At 39.0% G+C, this 21271-nt stretch overlaps 1 protein-coding gene across 8 annotated transcripts in view; it reads right to left on the minus strand.

The window, feature by feature from the left end:
- Positions 1–495: 495 nt before the first annotated feature.
- Positions 496–21271, minus strand: part of WDR89 (WD repeat domain 89) — a 34366-nt gene continuing 13590 nt past the window's right edge. For 2 of the 8 annotated variants that reach the window (XM_055088517.1, XM_055088520.1), the window contains exons 3-5: positions 18816–19043; positions 2734–2850; positions 496–2507 (exon numbers count right to left, since the gene is read on the minus strand). In XM_055088517.1, coding sequence (XP_054944492.1) covers positions 1317–2477 — 1161 coding nt within the window. In that variant the 5' untranslated portion in view covers positions 2478–2507; positions 2734–2850; positions 18816–19043 and the 3' untranslated portion in view covers positions 496–1316. Of the gene's footprint in view, positions 2508–2733; positions 2851–5106; positions 5219–18815; positions 19044–21271 lie in introns of all 8 variants that reach the window. The other 6 variants (XM_007117698.4, XM_007117697.4, XM_055088518.1 and 3 more) reach the window with 5 other exon arrangements.

Here is a 21271-nt window from a genome sequence, read left to right on the forward strand (position 1 = left end):
AGGAAAAGTACTATATTACCCTCAGGTGTATGGTTTGGACAATACCAAGAATAGCTGAATTTCTCCAAATAAGAAACATGTATTTTTAATATATTTAATATAACAACAACTTACCTGTTGTTCAGTCTCATTTGAGTTAAGCTAAATCATATCTAAATATAAGTTACAAATGTTCTATAGAAAAATAAAAATTTCCCCCAGTGCTACAGTCTCAGAGATAAGATACCAAACCTTTAGAGGGATCAACTTTTTAATTAAGATTCTTTAGAGAAATATTTAAAAGGAAGGATGGGGGGGCTTCCCTGGTGGCGCAGTGGTTGCGTGTCCACCTGCCGATGCAGGGGAACCGGGTTCGCGCCCCGGTCTGGGAGGATCCCACATGCCGCGGAGCGGCTGGGCCTGTGAGCCATGGCCGCTGGGCCTGCGCGTCCGGAGCCTGTGCTCCGCAACGGGAGAGGCCCCAGAAAAGGGAGGCCCGCATACCACAAAAAAAAAAAAAAAAAGGAAGGATGGGAAAATTAGCAGTAAACAAAAATTCAAGTTTAGAATTATGGATGAATGACACACTATAGAAGAAAATTTTATCACAAAATATTGTAATATTTTGAAATAAAAAGTCATTCTACTATTATAAATACTTTTGTTTTTGTATATTCACTTTGAGTCGCAAAAAATTTTGCAAGGTAATTTCCTTTTCATCGGTGAAACACCTGTTTACTGTTTAACCAACAATATTAAAGTGTGGATGCAAATATTTACTAAATATACTTTTCTCAAATAAACGCAAATCACGATTTCTGAAAAGGTTTAGTTCTATTTAAACTCATTAGAATATTTATATTTAAATATGCCAGTGTAATCTATATGTATTAAGTAGGAGCTTCTCCAATAAAGAAACAGTCTGAATTGGTTTTATAAATAATGAAGATGATTTAAAATGTAAAAAATTGAGCTTAAAAAACACAGTCCAAACCACCTGTTTTTTAAAGTCACACCAGCCATCTACTTCTAAAAAGTCCTTATCAAAGCTATTTCTTCAAACTCAACATTTACTAATTTAACAGATGGGTTTTTAAAATGAGGAATGTAATTTTACTTTCAACTCACTGATTATATACTCAAATGGCGGCTTAAAAAAATATAATTTTAGAATACACAAAGACCTGAATTAAACCATTCTCAACATTTTTTCAGGACTGTTTGCTAACTGGCTTGTTTTAATTTACATATGAGCTTTAAACATGTCTACAACAGGTAGTACACAGAAATAATTATTTGCAACTATAAAACCTGTCAAGTAAACGCCCAATGTAACATCACTGCTTTTTCCTTCTCTTATAAGAATCATTACTATGAACTCGAACTCGCTGGTACACAGAGGATGCTATTTTCATGCTGTCTTTCTTTGTAAGCGTCTTCTCTACTGCTCCAGGTTTCCAAAGTAACAACTGTGCATCTTCTCCTCCAGTTAGCAAAGAATCATCCTGCATATTCCAAGAGAAAGAACGGACTGTAGCAGCATGCCCTCCCTGAAGCCTGGTCACATGGACCAATCCTGATGTAGTACAGCTCATTATGTGAATAATTCCTGTGTTTGTTCCTCCAACTACAAACAATTTGTCCGTCTTTTCATGATATAGGCCCCCAATCAAATAGTCCAAAATACCTTCTTTCACATTAATTACTTCTCTGACATCTGGGATATTCAAACATGTAATTGGTTCATCGGTATCCAGATGATTAAGATCCCACCAACAAAATCCTTCATCATGTGTCATGCAGTAAATCTGTTTATAATCTTTCCCAGACCAACCAATATAGCTTACTGATGAAACTGAGTTATAGGTTGTAACCAGTGCATCTTCTTCATTATCAACAGTAATATCAAATACATTTACCAGGCCGTCAGTTGAACCTGAGACTACCATGTTGGGATTGCTGGGATGGAAACATACTTGAGTGATATCATCACTATGTGTTTCTGAATATGCACCAAGTGGGTCTTTAGTAGTAGACAAATCCTGAGAATTAATTCTTGCATCCCAAAATACCAACAATGCATCATCATCAACTTTTTCTGTACCAGCACAAATGACATGATCATTACAGCTGATATCAAAACTGATAAAAATATTGGAAGGGTAACCCTTGAACAGCTGGACAGGTTTTTCACTGGCTAATCGAGCATCCCAACATTTTACAGTGCCATCAGTGCATGAAGAATACACGCTGTCACAGGAATTTGCAAACTTGACTCCATTAAGTCCAGGATATCCTCTAAATTCTCGTAGTACATTTAATCTTTCTTTATCATATATTCTGATTGATCCATTAGAACATAAAACAGCAACCAAGCTTCCTTTTTCTGCTTGTACAGTCTTTGATGTGTCTATGCCAAGCAGATAAGTAGGCTCTTTAGTTTCTGAGGAACGTTTAACAATGTTCAAATTAGCAAATTGTTCCTCAATCTTCTCCATATCAGGAGTGCATCCAAGGGTAGTAAAAATCTGTAATAAAAACAAAAATTAAAATTAAACCCGAAGCGTCTCTACATTGTGATTAAATCAAGAACATTTCCCTCTGAGAGCTGGCACAAAACAACAGAGCTAAAATCTAATATTTTAATCATTCCCTACCATGATGTACCTAAAACTCAGTTGCCTACTTCTAATTCAATCACTTTTTATATACTGAATCTACTGCCAGTAAGAGAATTTTAAAACATGTACATACCTTGCTTAGTAATTCCTTTCAGCTCAAACCTAATAATTGGTCCTACGCACAGTCCTCAGCATTAGCCAGGATCTCCACTTTGAGATCATCTTCACCTGGCCCCAGATGCCTTAACAACTATAGAATGTAAACATAGATGTGTTAGCAGAAAAATGGTCCCTCAAAGATGTTGACGCCATTGGGCTTCCCTGGTGGCACAGTGGTTGAGAATCCACCTGCCAATGCAGGGGACACAGGTTCGATCCCAGGTCCAGGAAGATCCCACATGCCGTGGAGCAACTAAGCCCATGCACCACAACTACTGAGCCTGTGCTCTAGAGCCCGTGAGCCACAATTACTGAGCCCGCGTGCCGCAACTACTGAAGCCCGCGCACCTAGAGCCCGTGCTCCACAAGAGAAGACATCGCAATGAGAAGCCCGCGCACTGCAACGAAGAGTAGCCCCCGCTCACCACAACTAGAGAAAGCCCGCACGCAGCAACAAAGACCCAATACAGCCAAAAATAAATAAATTCATTAAAAAAAATGTTCATGCCTTAATCCCAGGAACCTATGAATATGTTAGGTCACATGGCAAAGAGGAATTGAGGTTGTAAATGGAATTAAGGTTGCTAATCAGTTGACCTTAAAATAGGGAGATTATTCTAGATTATCTGGGTGGGCCCAAAGTAATCACCAGTGCCCTTAAAAGTACTGATAGAAGAAGCAGGCAGAATATGAGAGTCAGAGGGAGATGTTACTCTGGAAGAAAGGTTCAGATACACTGCTGGTTTGGGCAAAGGAGGCCAATAACTGGGTGGCGGAAAAGGCAAGGAAACAGCCTCCTTTAGAGCTTCCACGTGAAAGTGCAGCCCTGCTAACACCCTGATTTTAGCCCACTGAGACCCATTTTGGAATTCTGACCTCCAGAGTTATAATAAATTTATGTTGTTTTGAGCCACCAAGTTTGCAGTAATTTGTTACAGCAGTGATAAAAAACTAATAGAGGTAGCCAGTAGGAATTCTGGAGATGTGCTTCTCAGGCAGTAGCAGCTTGTAAATGTTGGAGATGCAATTTGAACTTAGGCATTCTGGCTTCAGGGACTGTGCTCTTAACCACCACGCTAGATTGCCTCTCAATGGTAGGTTGTATACAGAACAAGTTCAAGGCCAGAAAAATATGCATGCCTAGTGACTTTATCACAAACTTTTCTATCTTGCTTTCACCAATGAATATTCTAGCCTGCCTCACAAATTCACATTTTCATTCTTAAGATGAAATGCTTTTTTTCCTGTTGCTTTAGTGATAGTTTTTTAACCGTCTGTCTTTTCGTCTTTACAAGGAGAAATGAACACTAATTCAAGAGCTGTTAGAAGGATTAACTGAAATAACATGTCTGGCATATCATGATACACATTCAACAAATGTTATGTAAAAATGACCAGTATTACCATTATCAATACCACTAACACCACATGGAGGAGAATTTGGATCTATCAGAGTGGCTCCAAACAAAACAATTAAACCAAAAGGCAAAAAATATTAAAAAGTTGCATTGGGGTTCAAAAAAAGAATAAGCATATTCTCCAACTTTAAATTTTGACTATTTAAAAACTTACAAAAGTTGAAAGAATAGTTCAACGAACACACACACACATAGCCTTTCACCTCCGAGGTTCAACAACTTGCTTTCTTCTATCTCTATAAGCACACACACACACATTTTTTGATGAACTATTTGAAAGTTAACTACAGACAAAATATCACTTCATTTCTAAATACTTTAACACAGAGCACCTCCTCAATCTTTTGTTTTCTTAACACTGATTTTTTTTTAAAAGTCCAGGCCAGTTGTCTGATAATATGTCCCAAATTCTGGATTTTTCTAATTGTTTCCTCCTCATGATTAGATTCCAGTTTAATATTGTTATCAGGGATAAAATTTAGGTGATGCTGGGTACTTTTTTTTTTGGCTGCATTGGGTCTTTGTTGCTGTGTGCGGGCTTTCTCTAGTTGCAGCGAGTGGGGGCTACTCGTCGTTGCAGTGCGCGGGCTTCCCATCGCGGTGGGTTCTCTTGTTGCAGTGCACAGGCTCTAGGCACATGGGCTTCAGTAGTTGCAGCACACGGGCTCAGTAGTTGTGGCACGCGGGCTTCAGTAGTTGTGGCATGTGGGCTCAGTAGTTGTGTCTCATGGGTTCTAGAGCGCAGGCTCAAATTGTGGCACATGGGCTTAGTTGCTCCGCAGCATTTGGGATCTTCCCGGGCCAGGGATTGAACCCGTGTCCCCTGCATTGGCAGGCGGATTCTTAACCACTGTGCCACCAGGGAAGCCCTGGGTACTTCTTATTGCATCACATCATAGAGACTCATAATAACAAGCTTGATCACTTACTTAAATTCTTCTTGGTGCTTAAACTGTCCCCAACTTGACCACTGAGAAACTCCTCAGGCAGCCAGCTTCTGTGTGCTTTTGATATGTCATTATCACAATTAGTATGTAAGCCCTAAATGGAACAACTCTGTATAAGAATAAGTCTGAAAATGGTGAGCATCCTTCAAGTGTTCTGAGACTAACTGACCATTTATCTCCACAGCATAACTGTTGGTTTTACAACCAGATAGGCTAAAATGGCCTTCTCTCCTTAAACATGTCATGCTTGCTTCTGTCTCAGGACTGTAGCAATAGCTGCTTCTCTACCTGGAATACTTTCTGTACCTTTTTTGTGTAACTCCTTCCTGTTATTCAGGTCTCAATATGTTACCTCCCCAGAGAGAGCATCCCTGATCAACCAACCTAAAGTAGACTGTCACCCCCCTATCATACTGCCCATTTTATTAATTAAAAAATTAAAAACGCTTAATTACGAAATATTTCAAATACACACAGTGTAGAAAAAAGGAAACAGACACCCAAGTACTGTACATATTACCCAGATTTAACATTTTGCCATATTTGCCTCAGTTTTTTATTTAAAGAAATGAAACCTTATAGACACAACTCCTATGATTAAGAAATTTTTTAAGTGGCATGACAATTATATGTATCTTTGTTGCAATTTGCTCTTTTCACTCAATATTTTTTAAAAACCTGATTTTACTGGTGAGGTGAACTTATTACCTGACTCTTTCTTGCTTTTTTGTTATCAATATGATTGCTGAATAAATGAGTGAATAACTGATTCAACTTTCATGCATTAAGAGCTGAAGAGTTCCAGGAGAAACAGCATAAATCTAAAATGATATTGCATGTGTCTGTGTGTTTGCAGGGGGAGATGTGCTTATGGAAATTAGAAAAATAATGGCATTCAATAGCAGTATTTTAAATAAAGTACCAAAAGGAAATATAGAAAAAGACTTTGTATTTGTGAAAAAAAAATTATTTAACTTAATTTTTTTTTTTACTACAAGCTCTTCAAATACATCCTAAAATGTGTGTTAAGAGTGTACTGCCTATACACTTCAAGGAAAAATCCTTTTTAATTCCAGATAAAGACAACTGCCCATTCTTGAAATACTAGTCAAAGTGTTAATGAGATTACAAAAGAAACAATTCTTTGCTACTGCTTCATATTGATCTCTGCATATGAAGTATCAGATTTTTTTTTTTTTTTTTTTTTTTTTTTTGCGGTTCGCGGGCCTCTCACTGTCGTGGCCTCTCCCGTTGCGGAGCACAGGCTCCGGACGCGCAGGCTCAGCGGCCATGGCTCACGGGCATGTGGGATCTTCCCGGACAGGGGCACGAACCCGCGTCCCCTGCATCGGCAGGCGGACTCTCAACCACTGCGCCACCAGGGAAGCCCTGAAGTATCAGATTTTAAACAATAAGAAAGTTTAATGTGACTTTTAAGCTAATAGTAAGTTATAGGACTATGACTATGCACTGCTACCCCCAAGCAGGATAGTAGTGCAGTACTCCTTCCCTCCACAGCGTTGCCTGGAGAATCTGTTTCACACTGGAACAGGCCCCTGCAAGGATTCTGGGGATTGATGAGGCAGGCAGAGTGGGCCCAGATGGAACGCTACAACAAACATTTTTAAGACAGTAGTAATGGTACAGTCTCAATGGTTGTCCACCTGACACACTGTTTAAATGCAGCATAGTACTTCAAAAAAAAGATAGATGTTAGAAGGTAGGCAGCTCCTACAACACTCTCATGCTATAGAGTTTATATTCATTTGTCCGTAGATACAAAGAGTAAAATAGTTTAATCTCTTAGGGAAAAAGATGAAAACCTCTGGCTTATGCTTTAACACATTAATATGCAAGTGAATCATATTTGAAATATAACTTCCAAGGCTACATGGTTAATTTTAATTTTATATACTAATGGATCATTCTAAAATGATGAATAAACCCTTTTACTTCTATGTATGCCCTTCTCTGTATTTTCTTTGTATGACCCACTTCCCAGTCCTCAAGATAAGCCATAGGCTCTCTTTTCTTCTCACTTGACATTCTCACAAGGCAACCTCATTGACATTCATGTTTTCAAGTGCCAATGAGCTCATCTATTTACAGGTCCATATTTCCAATTGTCTACTAGCCATTCCTCCCTGAACATGTCCCACTACACCTCAAAGTAAAACTGATTATTTATGCCCCCACCAACCTTCTCCTTAAAAACAAAATCAAAATATGCTTCTCAATGTTCTCCATGTTGGTCAATGGTATTGGCACCATGACAACACTCTGATCCACCCAGTTCTCTAAGCCAGAACCTCTGGGGAATATCCAGCTCTCCTACTCAGGGCTCTCTTCCAATCCATTTCTTTTTTTTCTTAAACATCTTTATTGGAGTATAATTGCTTTACAATGGTGTGTTAGTTTCTGCTTTATAACACAGTGAATCAGCTATACGTATACATATATCCTCATATCTCCTCCCTCTTGCGTCCCCCTCCCACCCTCCCTATCCCCCCACCTCTCGGTGGTCACAAAGCACCGAGCTGATCTCCCTTCCAATCCATTTCTAAATCTCACTTTTGCTGAAGGCTACTAAGGGTATATTGAACTATAAGGTTCAATCTATTTCTGTAGATTAAAACAATATTGACAACTTCATATAGTTCAACCTAACAAAAACATATAAAGAGAACAAATAAGATTATCCATAATTTTAATCTTTTCTCTATTTCTGTTAGATGCATAAAAGGAAGCTTAGTTAGCATTGAGATCTCAACAGGCTAGTGAGAGCTGAGGATGTAGAGTGAGCCTTTCTTATATTAATACACACACACATATACACACACACACACAAATGAAAGAGGGGACAAAAAGAGAGGGACAGAAAAGAGTACTAAAGCAAAGAGTAGGGAGGAGAAAAGAAGAGAAATGAAGATAAGCCAAAAGAGAACAGCAGAGAAAAGAGAAAGTAATGGATGGAGTTACCGCCACTACCTGTTGGATCACATTGCAGTTCTTACTTTCCCAACACTGACATGAGACAAGGAGAAGAGGTCCAGATAAAGGAAGTTTAGTAGAGTCTAAAGCTATGTTGGTTCACTTGGCTAAAGAGTTTTCATTTAAAAAAATTCCTTGTCCTTGAGTTAGTAGCAAGCAACCATAACTCAATTTAAATATTGGCCTAACTGTTCTGAAAAAATTACTAATATCTCATCTTGACCCACCTGGTACAGATCAGGAAATAGCAGACCCCCAGCAGTGCCCTGGCAGTGAGCCACCACCACTGCTGTTGTGGTCTTTACTGGGATACAGAATTCTCGTGTCTGAATATAATGCAGTAGCTGGAAGATGCTTAGAAAGACACCCTAAAACAAACACCTTAGTGTAAGCTTCAAGGGGGTGAAAATATTAACTTCTTGGTGAACTGCCATCTTGAAACATATTTGAAGGGAAATGCTGACTAATCTCTAATCTGAAGAACTGTCCTTAGGTAATTAAGACTTAGTTACTTGATAACAAAATCCCTAAACATAAGTATTTCTTTTGTGGCTTTTGCCTTAGTAAAATTTAAGTTATCTTTATCAATCAAAATATTCTTTCATTTTACTTCCTATTAAAATAAACCCAATAAAATGTTATTTCTATATATGAAGTACATCCTAAATACATCTAGCCACAACTAGGTGTTGCTCTTATTCCTGAATTGGCCAAGTATGAACATGAAATCTGAAGGACACCCTAGGTAGCTTAAATCATTCCACGACAGAAGAGGAAGTAGCTTTCTTTCTCATTTAAACAAGATGAAGAAATGTATTAAACGAAAACACACATTTTATACCTAGTTAGAAACTATTGATTACAAAAGGCACTATACTAAAACTCTTTGGCATATTACTTTGTAGGAAGTCAGAAATGAGCAGTATCCTTAGAAATAGATATATTTCTGTCTTTCACGTATGAATAAATGTTCATCATACTTGAAAGATCTGACAGCATAAGCAACAAATACTATTACATTTTTACTACTAAAAAATAAGAGTTGTATTTGAACTGTATGTTCGATAAAGGACTAGTTTTCTTTTGAAACAATTTATCAGACTTGGGTCAGAAAAACTAATTCCCCACAGCTGAAACTTAATACTGCCCATTGACCGCAAGGAACTAGCTCTGATGATTGCACAATGCAGAGATTCGGCTAATGTCCCCAATGCAGGGAGAAGCTAAATGGGAAAAGTCATTCAGGAATGGTCTCTAATAACTTCACAATCCACACTTATAATTTAACTACAATAATGCTAACATATCTATCAAATTGGGCTAGGATGATTGAGTCTCACAGAGAAGAAAATAATCATAACTGGAGTTCAACAAATGCTAGGCAGTGTGCTAGAAACTTATTGATACATCTAATTTTTTTACCCTAATCATTTAACCCTATGAGACAGGTATTATTATCACCATTTTACAGAGGAAATTGAAGTTCAGAGAAACTGAGTAACTTGCCAATGCTCTCATAGGTAATAACAGGGGGAGTCTGATTTGAAACCCAAATTGTAACTTTAAAACCTGTGAAGCTGTGTTCATTTCAATTCTATGCTATTCCTCTTTCATGTAAGTACTAAAATATGAGTGTCAACTTTAATTAAGAAATATACCTATTAGGCTTTAAGAAGAAGAATTACATATTAATTCTACATATAAGCAGAGGAGAAAGAAAGGGAGCAGGATGGGGGCTTCCCTGGTGGCACAATGGTTAAGAATCCGCCTGCTAATGCAGGGGACACAGGTTCGAGCCCTGGTCCAGGAAGATCCCACATGCTGCCGAGAAACTAAGCCCGTGCGCCACAACTACTGAGCCTGCGCTCTAGAGCCCACGCGCCACAACTACTGGAGCCCATGCACCTAGAGCCCGTGCTCCACAACAAGAGAAGCCACCGCAATGAGAAGCCCGCGCACCGCAACAAACAGTAGCCCGCGCTTGCCACAACTAGAGAAAGCCCGCACACAGCAACGAAGACCCAATGCAGCCAAAATTAAATAAAGAAAATAAATAAATTTATTTTTTTAAAAGGGAGCAGGATGATTGAAAAAACACACAAACACAGAAAAAGGTTACAGTAAGCAGCCATCACTTTTAATTTTTTTGTGTCCCATTTTTTATTATGGAATTTGTATGGAATAAAGAATAGTAAAAGAAACCCCTATGCAACCCATTATCCACCACGAACAATTACATTCCTCAAAACTTATTATTAGCAGTGGAGGGGTCAAACATATATTCTATTTTATTCAAAGGGCAATTAAGAAACTGTAGAGGACATCTAGTATGATGGAACCCCTCCAACTCATCCGTCTTCCCCCTCCATGTGGCATCAACATTGTTTCAGTTGCCTGTAGCACCAGGGATGGATCCTGATTAACCTAATCATAGTAATGCCATCCTTTTCAACCAGTAATTGGTTCAGAAATCTTACATTTTTGCCAGTCCACGTATGTATTCCCCTCCTAACTACAATCTGTTCACATGTGGAATGCTAATTCTTAAGGGTACCCAATCCAACGGATGGAAAGAACTTTAATTCCATGTGTATGAGATTTAACATTTTCAGACTATTTAAGTCAATTTGCAGTGGAGTTGTTGTTAATGCAGCCAGAACCAGCCTAACTAATTAGAGATAATCAAATAAAGTCTTGGGTGTTATCACCAAGTACTGACTTAATGTAAGAAGCTCCTACAAATAAAGATTTAGGGAACATACTTTAAAAAGTCAAATGTCATTCATATTAAAGATGGGGACTTTGATCTTTTGTTCCCTTTAGAACATTCTATCCTCTCCCTTTTCCCACCTATTCCAAAAAATAGGATACACAAAGGACTTGTCAGAAGACTATAAAAACCTGTGCTCAGTAATAATGGTAGGATCCCTGATTCTAAAGACATCAACAAAACGAAAAAACAAACAAGCCTCTGAAATGCTACAATATTTTAAAACTTAATATAAAACTCTATCTGGTAAGTTTCTGTGTATTTTAAAAATTTATCTATATTTCTGAATTTCTAAAATAGTCCCATGGCTCAAAATTCAAAAGGTTCCAAAACTAATATCTTAGAACATTTCTGTCCTCAAGCCCCTTTCTTCTCCCAGGAGTCATCAAATGTTACCAGTTTCTTATGAATATTTTCAGAGATTGTCAATTTGGAAATAATGCAGTGAAGTAATTTTCAGCTTGTCAATAATCTATCAGTGTGGTACAATAAAAAAGCAATACGTTTAAGAATAAAACATACTAATTTCAAGCCCTTGTTCTACCACGAACTAGCAAAGTCATCATTGTACAAATTAACCTAACCTCTGTAAGCCTCAGTTTCTTCATCTTTAAAATGGGGATAGAAATGGACATACTTGATACTGAGCACCTTTTACAGCCAAGTACAGTGCTAAATGCTGGAGATTCAGATGAGAAACATACTTGCTGTCTTCAAGAAGTTAGGAGAAAGACCAGTAAACAATTACACTATAGTGTGATGGTACAAGGACAGAGATAATCAGAGGATGACACAGGAACACAAAGCAGAAGGATGTAGTGGGCATAATTCTTGGCATAAAGAAAATAAGCAAATATTGATTTCCTTTCTTTTTAATAACTTCATTTGATTTGCCTTATTTCATTTCATTCACATTTTAAAAAATACCATTCTACAGCTTTTAAAAAAATGAAAGCATTCTGTTACTTTTATATTAAAACTATTTTTAAAAAATGAACCAATATGCAAAATTTCATGAACATGAATATCAAACCAGCAACTCTCAATTCTGAATAAACCACTGACATATCAAATTGAGTGGGTGCTTTTTAAGATTTCATTTTTCATTTTTTAATAAAAAATACATTTCTAAAGAGCAAATGAACTTCAGTATGTTTTAGAAGATGATATAGTTTCACTGAAGTGAAACAAGTTCTCAGTAAACTTCTCCAAAATTCTTATCTTTTAGTTAGGTACCAATCAGAAAGGCTTAAGATCTACCCTATTAAAAATACCCTTGAATTTTAAAATATGTATATGTATAATGGATTCACTTTGCTGTATACCTGAAACTAACACAACATTGTAAATCAACTATACCCCAATAAAAATTAAAACTACCCTTTGACCTCCTTGGACAAATGGCCTGAATCTGGGTCTGGGACAGGGAAAATACAAGATGAGCCTACAGCATCAAATAGTGCCTGAAAGTAAAGAAGTGCTTAAAAAAAAAAAAAAAAAGAAGACACAAGAGCCAAGATCTCCCACTGGTCACTCTAAACCAGTTTGAGCAAAAAAGCAACCAAACAACAAAATAAACACCCATGAATCCATACCGATAAAAATAAATGATTGAGTAAGTAAATAAATGAGGGGAAGGGACATATCTTCCTTACAGAAAAATTCCAACTAATATAAGCAGATACAACCTCCTCCAGGAGGTGGAGCTCAGTTCTCCTCTTCTGGAGTATAGGCTGGACTTAATTACTTGCTTCCAAACAACAGAGTATTGAAAGAGTAAAAGATAGTAAATTCAACTAGAGAAAATCAGAAGACACCACCTTAACCAACTGATCGAGGTCAGCATCTTTGGTAGTAAGTCATGTTGATGTCACTTGCCCTCTGATGTGATGTGATGAGAAAGATAGTTTACTTCTGTGGCATTCGTCTCAAAAATTCATAACCCCAGCCTAAACTTGAGGAAACGTCAAACAAACTCAATTGAGGGACAATCTACAAATACCTGGCTAGTACTCTTCAAGTTTCAAAGTCGTGTTAGCAGAGCATTTGGAAGCAGTAGCTGCTAATGTCTAATGTCATGTGCTAGTGGCAAGGTCAGTGGCAAATGGGAAAAATCTAATGTTAGCTACAAAAGTTCTATACTGGACATTAAAGAACAGTCCCTCATATGCATTACCAATATGTCCTAGAGAAATCAATACCTTGGGACAAAAAGCATGCATTGGTTTAACTTCCTCAGAACATGTCTAAGAAAACTTTTATATCAAAAATTTAGAGAAATTTGTGTGTATGTTTTAAACTGACACATAATTGGCCTTAAAACAATCTATTAAAGAACGATTTGTTTTAAATTGGGCAGAAGTGCTGCATATTTAGTGGAAGGTATGCTAAACTGACGTCTGCTACAATTTCAATGTAATTTTAAATATCATATTCATTAATGACTGAGACAATGTCTTTGTAAATTAATCCTGGTTAGCGAGCCTGAATATGCTATTCTTGTTCACACGAATGTTCAAGATACTGGTTGCGGCAACATATGGCACTTCATGCATTAAATACACTAAAATTCTTAGGGAGAGCACAGTTTTTAAAGTGCAGGAATTTGTTACCAAGGAAAAGAGGGAGGGGGTGGGAAGGAATGACACACACACACTCCCTCATGCAGTAAGAGATTATCCTTCAGGTTCCAGATATAACATTCAAAGTAACTTTAAAAAACAAAGACATTTTCCTCAATAACATCTTGAGATATCCAGTTTCTCAAGTAAATCTTTCACCCCAAAGTCACCCTTTATAGTAAGTCTATGAATACCCAGCTTCTTTCAACAAGAACAATGAACCGTCTTTGCCTTTCCAAAACAACCAGCTGGTTAACCAAACAGAGAAGAAACCAAACTTCTTCAGTCACCAGATGTCTTAATTTGGAACAGATAGTAACAATGTGGAATAATCCAATTCTTGAATTGGTACTCTATGTTTACTACTTCTTTTTCTAATTCTCAATAGATGCTTTTAAAGATTAAGCAAATGCTCTCTGTAATAACTGCAAAAAAAGGGAAGGGGAATAAAAAGAGTGTAATATGAATATTATGAATATTATGTCATAGTTAGAAACGGATCAGCAATATCATTAAATCCCTAGGACTTCCCTGGTGGTCCAGTGGCTAAGACTCCATGCTCCCAGTGCAGGGGGCCCAGGTTTGATCCCCAGTCAGGGAACTAGATCCCACATGCAGCAACTAAAGATCCCGCATGCCACAACTAACACCTGGCGCAGCCAAATAAATAAATACTTTTAAAAAATCATTAAATCCCTATTCAATAATTCAGAAACGATTCTCGAATGGCTAACATGACAGGCCTAAAACACACTGGATTTAGCCAAGTCCCTGCTCTCAACAAAGAGCAGTGGAGACAGACAGATATATAGACAAATAACTAATTATAATAATGAAAAGAGTGATAAGTATTATAAAAAATAATACTGGGTAAGGCAAGAAATGGGGCAGGAATAGCCTTTTAGATTTGGTCATTAAAGGCAAGCCTCTCTCATGAGGTGAGATTTGAGCCAAGACCAGAATAAAATGAGGGAGCAAAGCATTGGACCATGTGAACCAAGAGAAAAATAATGAAACGAAAATAAAAACAAAAATAAACAAATGGGACCTAATTAAACTTAAAAGCTTTTGCACAGCAAAAGAAACCATAAACAAAACGAAAATTCAACCCTTGGAATGGAGGAAAATATTTGCAAACGAAGCAACCGACAAGGGATTATTCTCAAAAATATATAAATGGCTCATGCAGTTCAATATCAAAAAAAACAAACAACCCAATCCAAAAATGGGCAGAAGATAATTTTCTCTCCTGGGAGGAGAAAAATAGCAAGTGGGCCAGTGCAGCTAACACTGAGTCAGAGAAAGAAAGTGGTGTAGGAAATAAGGTTGAAGAGGTAGCTGCAGTCAGATAAGAGCTTTGCAGGCCAAGGTAAAGACTTCAGATTTTATTCTCAAGAGAGAAAGCAAGCCACTGCAGGTTTACAGCTGGTGAGAAACATCTGTGAAGAGATTCCTCCAGCTGCTGACTGGAGAACAGACCTAGGGCAAGAATGAAAGTAGTAAAGAGTCTTGTGCACAATTTTGGGCAAGAGATACTAAAGTAGGGAGAAGTGGCGGGATTCAGGCCACAATTATGAAAGAGGAATAAACAACATTTTCTCATTAGACTTCAAGAGGGGTATGAGAAGAAGTGTCAACGATGATTCTTAGGTTTCTGGCCTCAGCCACAAAGTGAACAGACCATACTTTTAGGATAATTACAAGCTTTCAGGATAATTACAAGATGATTAATTAGATAATTAGACAATTATCCAATTGTTAAATAGTCTTTATAAACTGTGGTATATTAATACAGTAAAATTATACACAGCAAAAAACAGAACAAAAACCCACACACCACTGGTACATGCAACAAGGTGGATGAATCTCAGAATTGTTTAGTGACAGAAGCCCGACACCAAAGGTTGCTACAGGATTTTACTTATACAAAGTTTAAGAACAGGTAAAACACATCTACAATGGTGGCAATCGGAATACTGGTTATCTTTTGGGGGAATCCGGACTGAGGAAGAAAGCAAGAGAACTCTGTGAGTCGTGATTATGCACAGATGTATACATTTGAAAAAACAAACAAATCATCACAGAGGAGAATGACCCTCTCTGCCTCCATCACGATTCTCACACTGAGTAAAAAGCATCAACAGTCTACTGCTGGAGGAGAAACAGCATGGTGAGAAATCCCCTATCTGGCACATGCCAGCAGTGCCTGCTAAAAGTTGCGACTGGAGAAGGACAAAAAAAAAGCCCTCCAGCATCCCAGGCCCAACACTGCAGTGGCTTATTAACATCAGACAAAGGAGAGGTCTGAACAAGCACTATTAATTCACTCAAAATTATCATAGACCTAAATGTGAGGGCAAGAACTACAAAACTTCTAGGAAAGAAGCAGAGAAGTTATGACCCTGGGTTAGGTGAAGATTTCTTAGAATCCAAAAGCACAAACCAGCAAAGAAAAACTTGAATTAATTAAAATTTTAAACTTCTCTGCTTTTTGAAAATCAGTTAGGAAAATAAAATGTCAATCTCTGATCAGTTAGGAAAATAAAATGTCAATCTCTGGGACTTCCCTGGCAGTCCAGTGGTTAAGACTCTGTGCTTCCAATGCAGAGGGCGTGGGTTCAATCCCTGGTCGGGGAACTAAGATCCCACATGCTGCTGCAGTGCAGCCAAAAAAAAAAAAAGTCAATCTAAAAGAAAAGAGGTGAAGCTCAAGGTACCAGAAATCAAATTTATTTGGGAACAGCAGAGGAATTGCAATTCGCGACAGCCAAGCTGCAACGAGTTACAGGCAAGTCTGTTGAAGGTTTAGGATGGGTTGCTTTTATGGGCAAGCAGTGCAAAAAAGGAGAGTCGAGATGGGGGCCATGCAGCAAGTCACTGGTTCGAAGATGGGAAGAGATTCTTGGCAGATGCTCATTAGTCACAGGTTAAGTTTCGATAAATCTGTAAATTTGATAATTCTCTGAATCGGGTATTCATGGGAAATCAGTCTCTCAGTCTTTAACTTTTGTTTTTCTGAGGGCACACGAATGGGTCTACATTTCATATCCTTTGGTTCCATTTTAGATTAAAATCCTTTCACTCTTCCCTCGCTTGAGCAGGATCTTTCACAGACAGTATCGCTGATCAACCTTATAGCGTGGGTATTTGTTCAGTCAGAGATGTTGTTAGATGTTGGGCTGTGTGTCCCTTGGAGCTGCAGAGGACCATTCTAAGATGTTCTGTTCCACCGAAGAAGGAAATGGCAAGTGGATTTTTGGCTTCATTTGAACAACATGGGGAATCTCAGCCACAGTCCTCTAAGGTGGTCAGGTTGGTTTCCATGGTCAGTTGAGCCTCATGATAAGCCTTAGGAACTTTATTCTGTACATATATCTGAGAGAAAGACATTTGCCTACTGAAATAAGACAGTAGAAATTTCATTAGGAGGATGACACCCAGGGTCAGAAGTCCAGCTATGGTTACTGACTGGAATAAACCTCTCAACCAGTTTCCCCAGCTACCTATATTTAATAGGTTGAGAATGTCCCAAGTCATGGAGCTTCGCCTATTTCAGTTAACAGATTGATACTGGCCATCATTTTTATTTCTTGCATTATTTTTCCCCATTTGTTAACATAAAAACAGCCTTCTTCCCCAAGCAGGACACAGGTTCCTCCCTAGTGTGCAGTGAGGAGGTGTAGTGCTCTGCGGTTTTGTAAGACTACTTCTGCTAGGCTGTCTGTTTGGGTTTGTTGATTTTCAAAGGCCCTAAGAGAAGCATTAAAGGTAGTTGCCATGACTATGGAGAGGTTTCAAATTGCTTTTTCAAGTCCGTTACTCCAACCCAAGGGGAAAAAGACTCAGGCAAAGGCACGCCCAAACCCCTTTCTATCTACTATGGGGTTATTTGTGGGCATCCATCCAAAATTATATCCATCCCAGCTTTGACGTGCTCTTTTTTTTTTTAATTAATTAATTTATTTATTTATTTATTTTGGCTGTGTTGGGTCTTCATTTCTGTGCGTGGGCTTTCTCTAGTTGTGGCGAGCGGGGGCCACTCTTCATCGCAGTGTGATGGCCTCTCACTGTCGCGGCCTCTCTTGTTGCGGAGCACAGGCTCCAGACGCGCAGGCTCAGTAGTTGTGGCGCACGTGCCCAGCTGCTCCGCGGCATGTGGGATCTTCCCAGACCAGGGCTCGAACACGTGTCCCCTGCATTGGCAGGCAGATTTTCAACGACTGAACGACCAGGGAAGCCCTGACATGCTGTTTTAAGTTATTAGGAGAAAGAACCCAGACTGGGTATATAGGCAGTGGAAGGGCAACAACTCCACAACGTCCCTTCCATTTAAGGAGGAGTGTTTCTGCACAGAAAGAAATAACCAGTGTTTTCTAAAGACAGGGTGTAAGTGGGCCCCCTTTCTTTTCCTGGTATAAAAGAAGAGCTCTCAGGATCAAAAACATGGTCATTTACACATAGCACATGACAGTTGCATGGTGGGAATGGCTATAAGAACATTTTAAATTTCTATACATTTGGAATAATAGGTGAGTTTGATTATTGCAGGTGAGTTTCCCATGGAGGTCTGAGGAATCTCCAGGGAGAAGGTAAGTTGAATTAAGTTCCCACCATTCACCAGATTTCTGATCAATTCCCCATTAAGTACCATTGAAAGGAAGCACATCCACTTCTCATTCCCTGGTGCCATTATAATTTTCATTATCCCACCACAGAGATACATTAATGAAGGAGACATATAGTCTTCTTGATTCCAGCAGGGAGTGAATTCATGATCATCTGTGTCATATAGAATTGTATAGTTACAAGCGTTTAGTGGGAGGGAGGCCAGAGTTTTGCCAGTACCATAAATGTTTTCAAAACACAAAGAAAGATTTTGGGTAAGAGTCCAGACTGGATTAAGGGGTATTCCTTTATGGGCAGGGGGCACCCAATGGAATGCTGTAATGTCTGGTGCCAATTTGCTGCAAGGAAGAACATGCACCTCTTCAAAGATACCAAAGGAAAAGCCTACATCTCTGCCAGACAGATTTTGCCATCCTTCTAAGGTTAATGGCCAGGTTACCAGTTCAGGTTCATCATGAATGTTATTAGCTCTGGCACAAATCAAACAATCAGTAAGGCTGGCAGAATCAGGGAGTTTTGGTAAGGTGCACCAAGGGATGCGCTAAAGCTAAAGAGAGCAGCAAGAAAGCCAAAGAAAGGGCAATTAGAACTTTAAGCATGACACAGGCCTGTCTGGATATCTTGGGAAAGCTGTCTACTTCTGATGTCATCTGCTTCAGTAGAAAATTTTAGCTTTCAATCACCAGTTAGGTTGCAGATCCACTCAAGTTTGGGGGCCTTTTTATAGAAGAGACGCATGAATCCAGGAGTCCATCCCTTGGAGCTCAGCGACACAGGGGTTAGTCAGCAACTGCTGGTAGGGGCCCTTGCAACAAGGTTGAAGGGAAACTTTATGGATATGCCTTCTCCAACAGCCGAAGTCACCAGGCCGCAAAGTGTGGTGTTTGACATCTTTGTCTCCTGGGAGCATGCTGTGGAAAGATTATTCCTCCAAATCATTATTATTGTCAATGGATTTAATTAGACCTCTGCAAAACTGAAATATATCCCCTTTTATTATTTGTAGGTCAAAGGAAGCAGGGACTAAATGCGTTGGCTGTCCTATAATTATTTCAAAGGGTGAGAGCTTATGAATCCTGAATGGAACGGGTCCAAGATTTAGATGAACCAGCAGAAATATTTTTGGTTGAGGTATTTGGAGATCTTTAACTAATTTAGCCAATGGATCTTGATAATTCCATTTGTATGTTCAACCAGTCCTGAAGAGTGAGGATGATAAGCAAAATGAAAATGTTGTAGAACTCGCCAGATGGCACAGATTTGTGAAAGTACTTGTCCAGTAAAGTGGGTTCTCCAGTCACTATGGAGTTCCAGGGAGGTTCCTCAAATGGAAGTAATCTTTTCTAAAAGGACTTTAGCTACAGAAGAGGCAGCTGCCTTTCTACATGGAAATGCTTCAGTCCATGTGAAAACATGCACACCATTACTAGCCTAATATATTTATATCCATGAGACAGGGACAATTGTATGAAATCCAGCTGCCAGACCTCAAATGGTCTATTGGGTAAATCAAAATGTCCCCAGGCAGTGTAGATAGTCTTCTCTGGGTTGAATTTAGGACAAGATATGTGTTTTTGGTGGCCTTGCCGACATTTCTCCACCAATATTGATTCATAAATGTTACCATTTTCTCACTGGACCAATGGTTTAATTCACATATGGTAGTTAAAAAGGGAAATTTTAGATTTTTTTTGGCAGGACCAATTTATTACTGGGTCCAAACCAGAGTCCCTTTACTTCACAGTACCAACAGCCTTTGATTTTCCAGTTCTGTTTTTCTCTTTCAGAGGCCAACTGTTGTACTTCCCGGGCTAGTTCCCTTAGGTCCTCGCCGGGGGAGTAGCCTTGTGGACTATGACAGAGGTCTGGTTTATAGATCTCAGAAGGGTGGCATTTTTTGCAGGAATACTGGTGAGGTGGTTTCCTTTGGCTTCCAGAAAATCAGACTTGGAATGCCCAGGGACTTTAATGACAGCTAGAGCTGCTGGCAGCAGTACGGCATCCAACAAATTTTGGACATAAGGGCCATTCTTAATTTTAACTCCACTAGAAGTAAGGAAACCCCACTGTTTCCATAACATTCCAAAGTCATGGGCTATCCCAAAGGCATATCAACTGTCTGTATAGACATTTGCCGTCTTGCCTTTGGCTAAAACACATGTTTGAATGAGAGCATGTAACTCCGCTTGTTGGGCTGAAGTGGTCGAAGGCAAGGGTGCAGCCTCAATGACCTTGCATACCTGGCACAGAATTTGCCATTCTCACTTTTTAGGCAAGAACCATCAATTAACCAGATCAGCATTCACCAAGGGGGTTTCTTGTAAGTCATCATGAGGGGTCAAGAGGTGATCCATCAAAGTCAGACATGGGGAACTTCATCAGTGCAAGAGGGAAGCGGGATAGCAGGGTTGAGACTGTTATAATGAACAAGAGTCATATGAGGGGAGGTTAGTAAGAGGATTTCATAGGTGGTAAGACGTCTGGCTGAAAGGTGTTGAGTGTGGTGCAAAATTTAAGAAAGGCTCAACAGGCTAAGGTGCAAAGATGATCAAGAAGGATCCTATAAGTCTCTTCAGTAGCCTTTACTAAAAGAGTGGAAGCAGGCATCGCTCTAAGGGGTGGGGGTGGAGTATTCTCAGGCCACTGGATCTCACTGTTGGCTGTAGAAACCTAAAGGTTGGTGATAGCCCCCATGTTCTTGGGTAAGTAATCCGAGGGCATTTCCTTCCTTCTCATATACAAAAAGGAAAAAGGGTAGCTGATAATTTAGGTGTCCAAAGGCAGGTGGATTTATTAGGCTTTCCTTCAAGATCTTAAAGGCCAAGCTATCTTGATTATCCAAACAATGGGGTCAGGTTGGTGTTCTTTAGTAAGGCATATAGGGGCTGAACCACTAAGGAGAAATTTGGGATCCAATTATGTCAATGACCAGTTAGTCCAAGAAAGCCTCCAGAGAATTTTATGTCATTTAAATCAGCCTTTCAAACTTGTGAGAAGTAAGAAGGCCTCAGTAAAGCCTTGAGGCATGACTGTCCAGATGTACTGTTGTCCTTCAGGTAAAGGTGAAGAGACACTGACTACCCCTTTCAACAGGGATACTAAAAACCCACTGTATAAGTCGACTAGAATGTAAAAGTTG

The sequence above is a fragment of the Physeter macrocephalus genome, chromosome 11, assembly GCF_002837175.3.
Source record: "Physeter macrocephalus isolate SW-GA chromosome 11, ASM283717v5, whole genome shotgun sequence".
Taxonomy (NCBI): Eukaryota; Metazoa; Chordata; class Mammalia; order Artiodactyla; family Physeteridae; genus Physeter; species Physeter macrocephalus.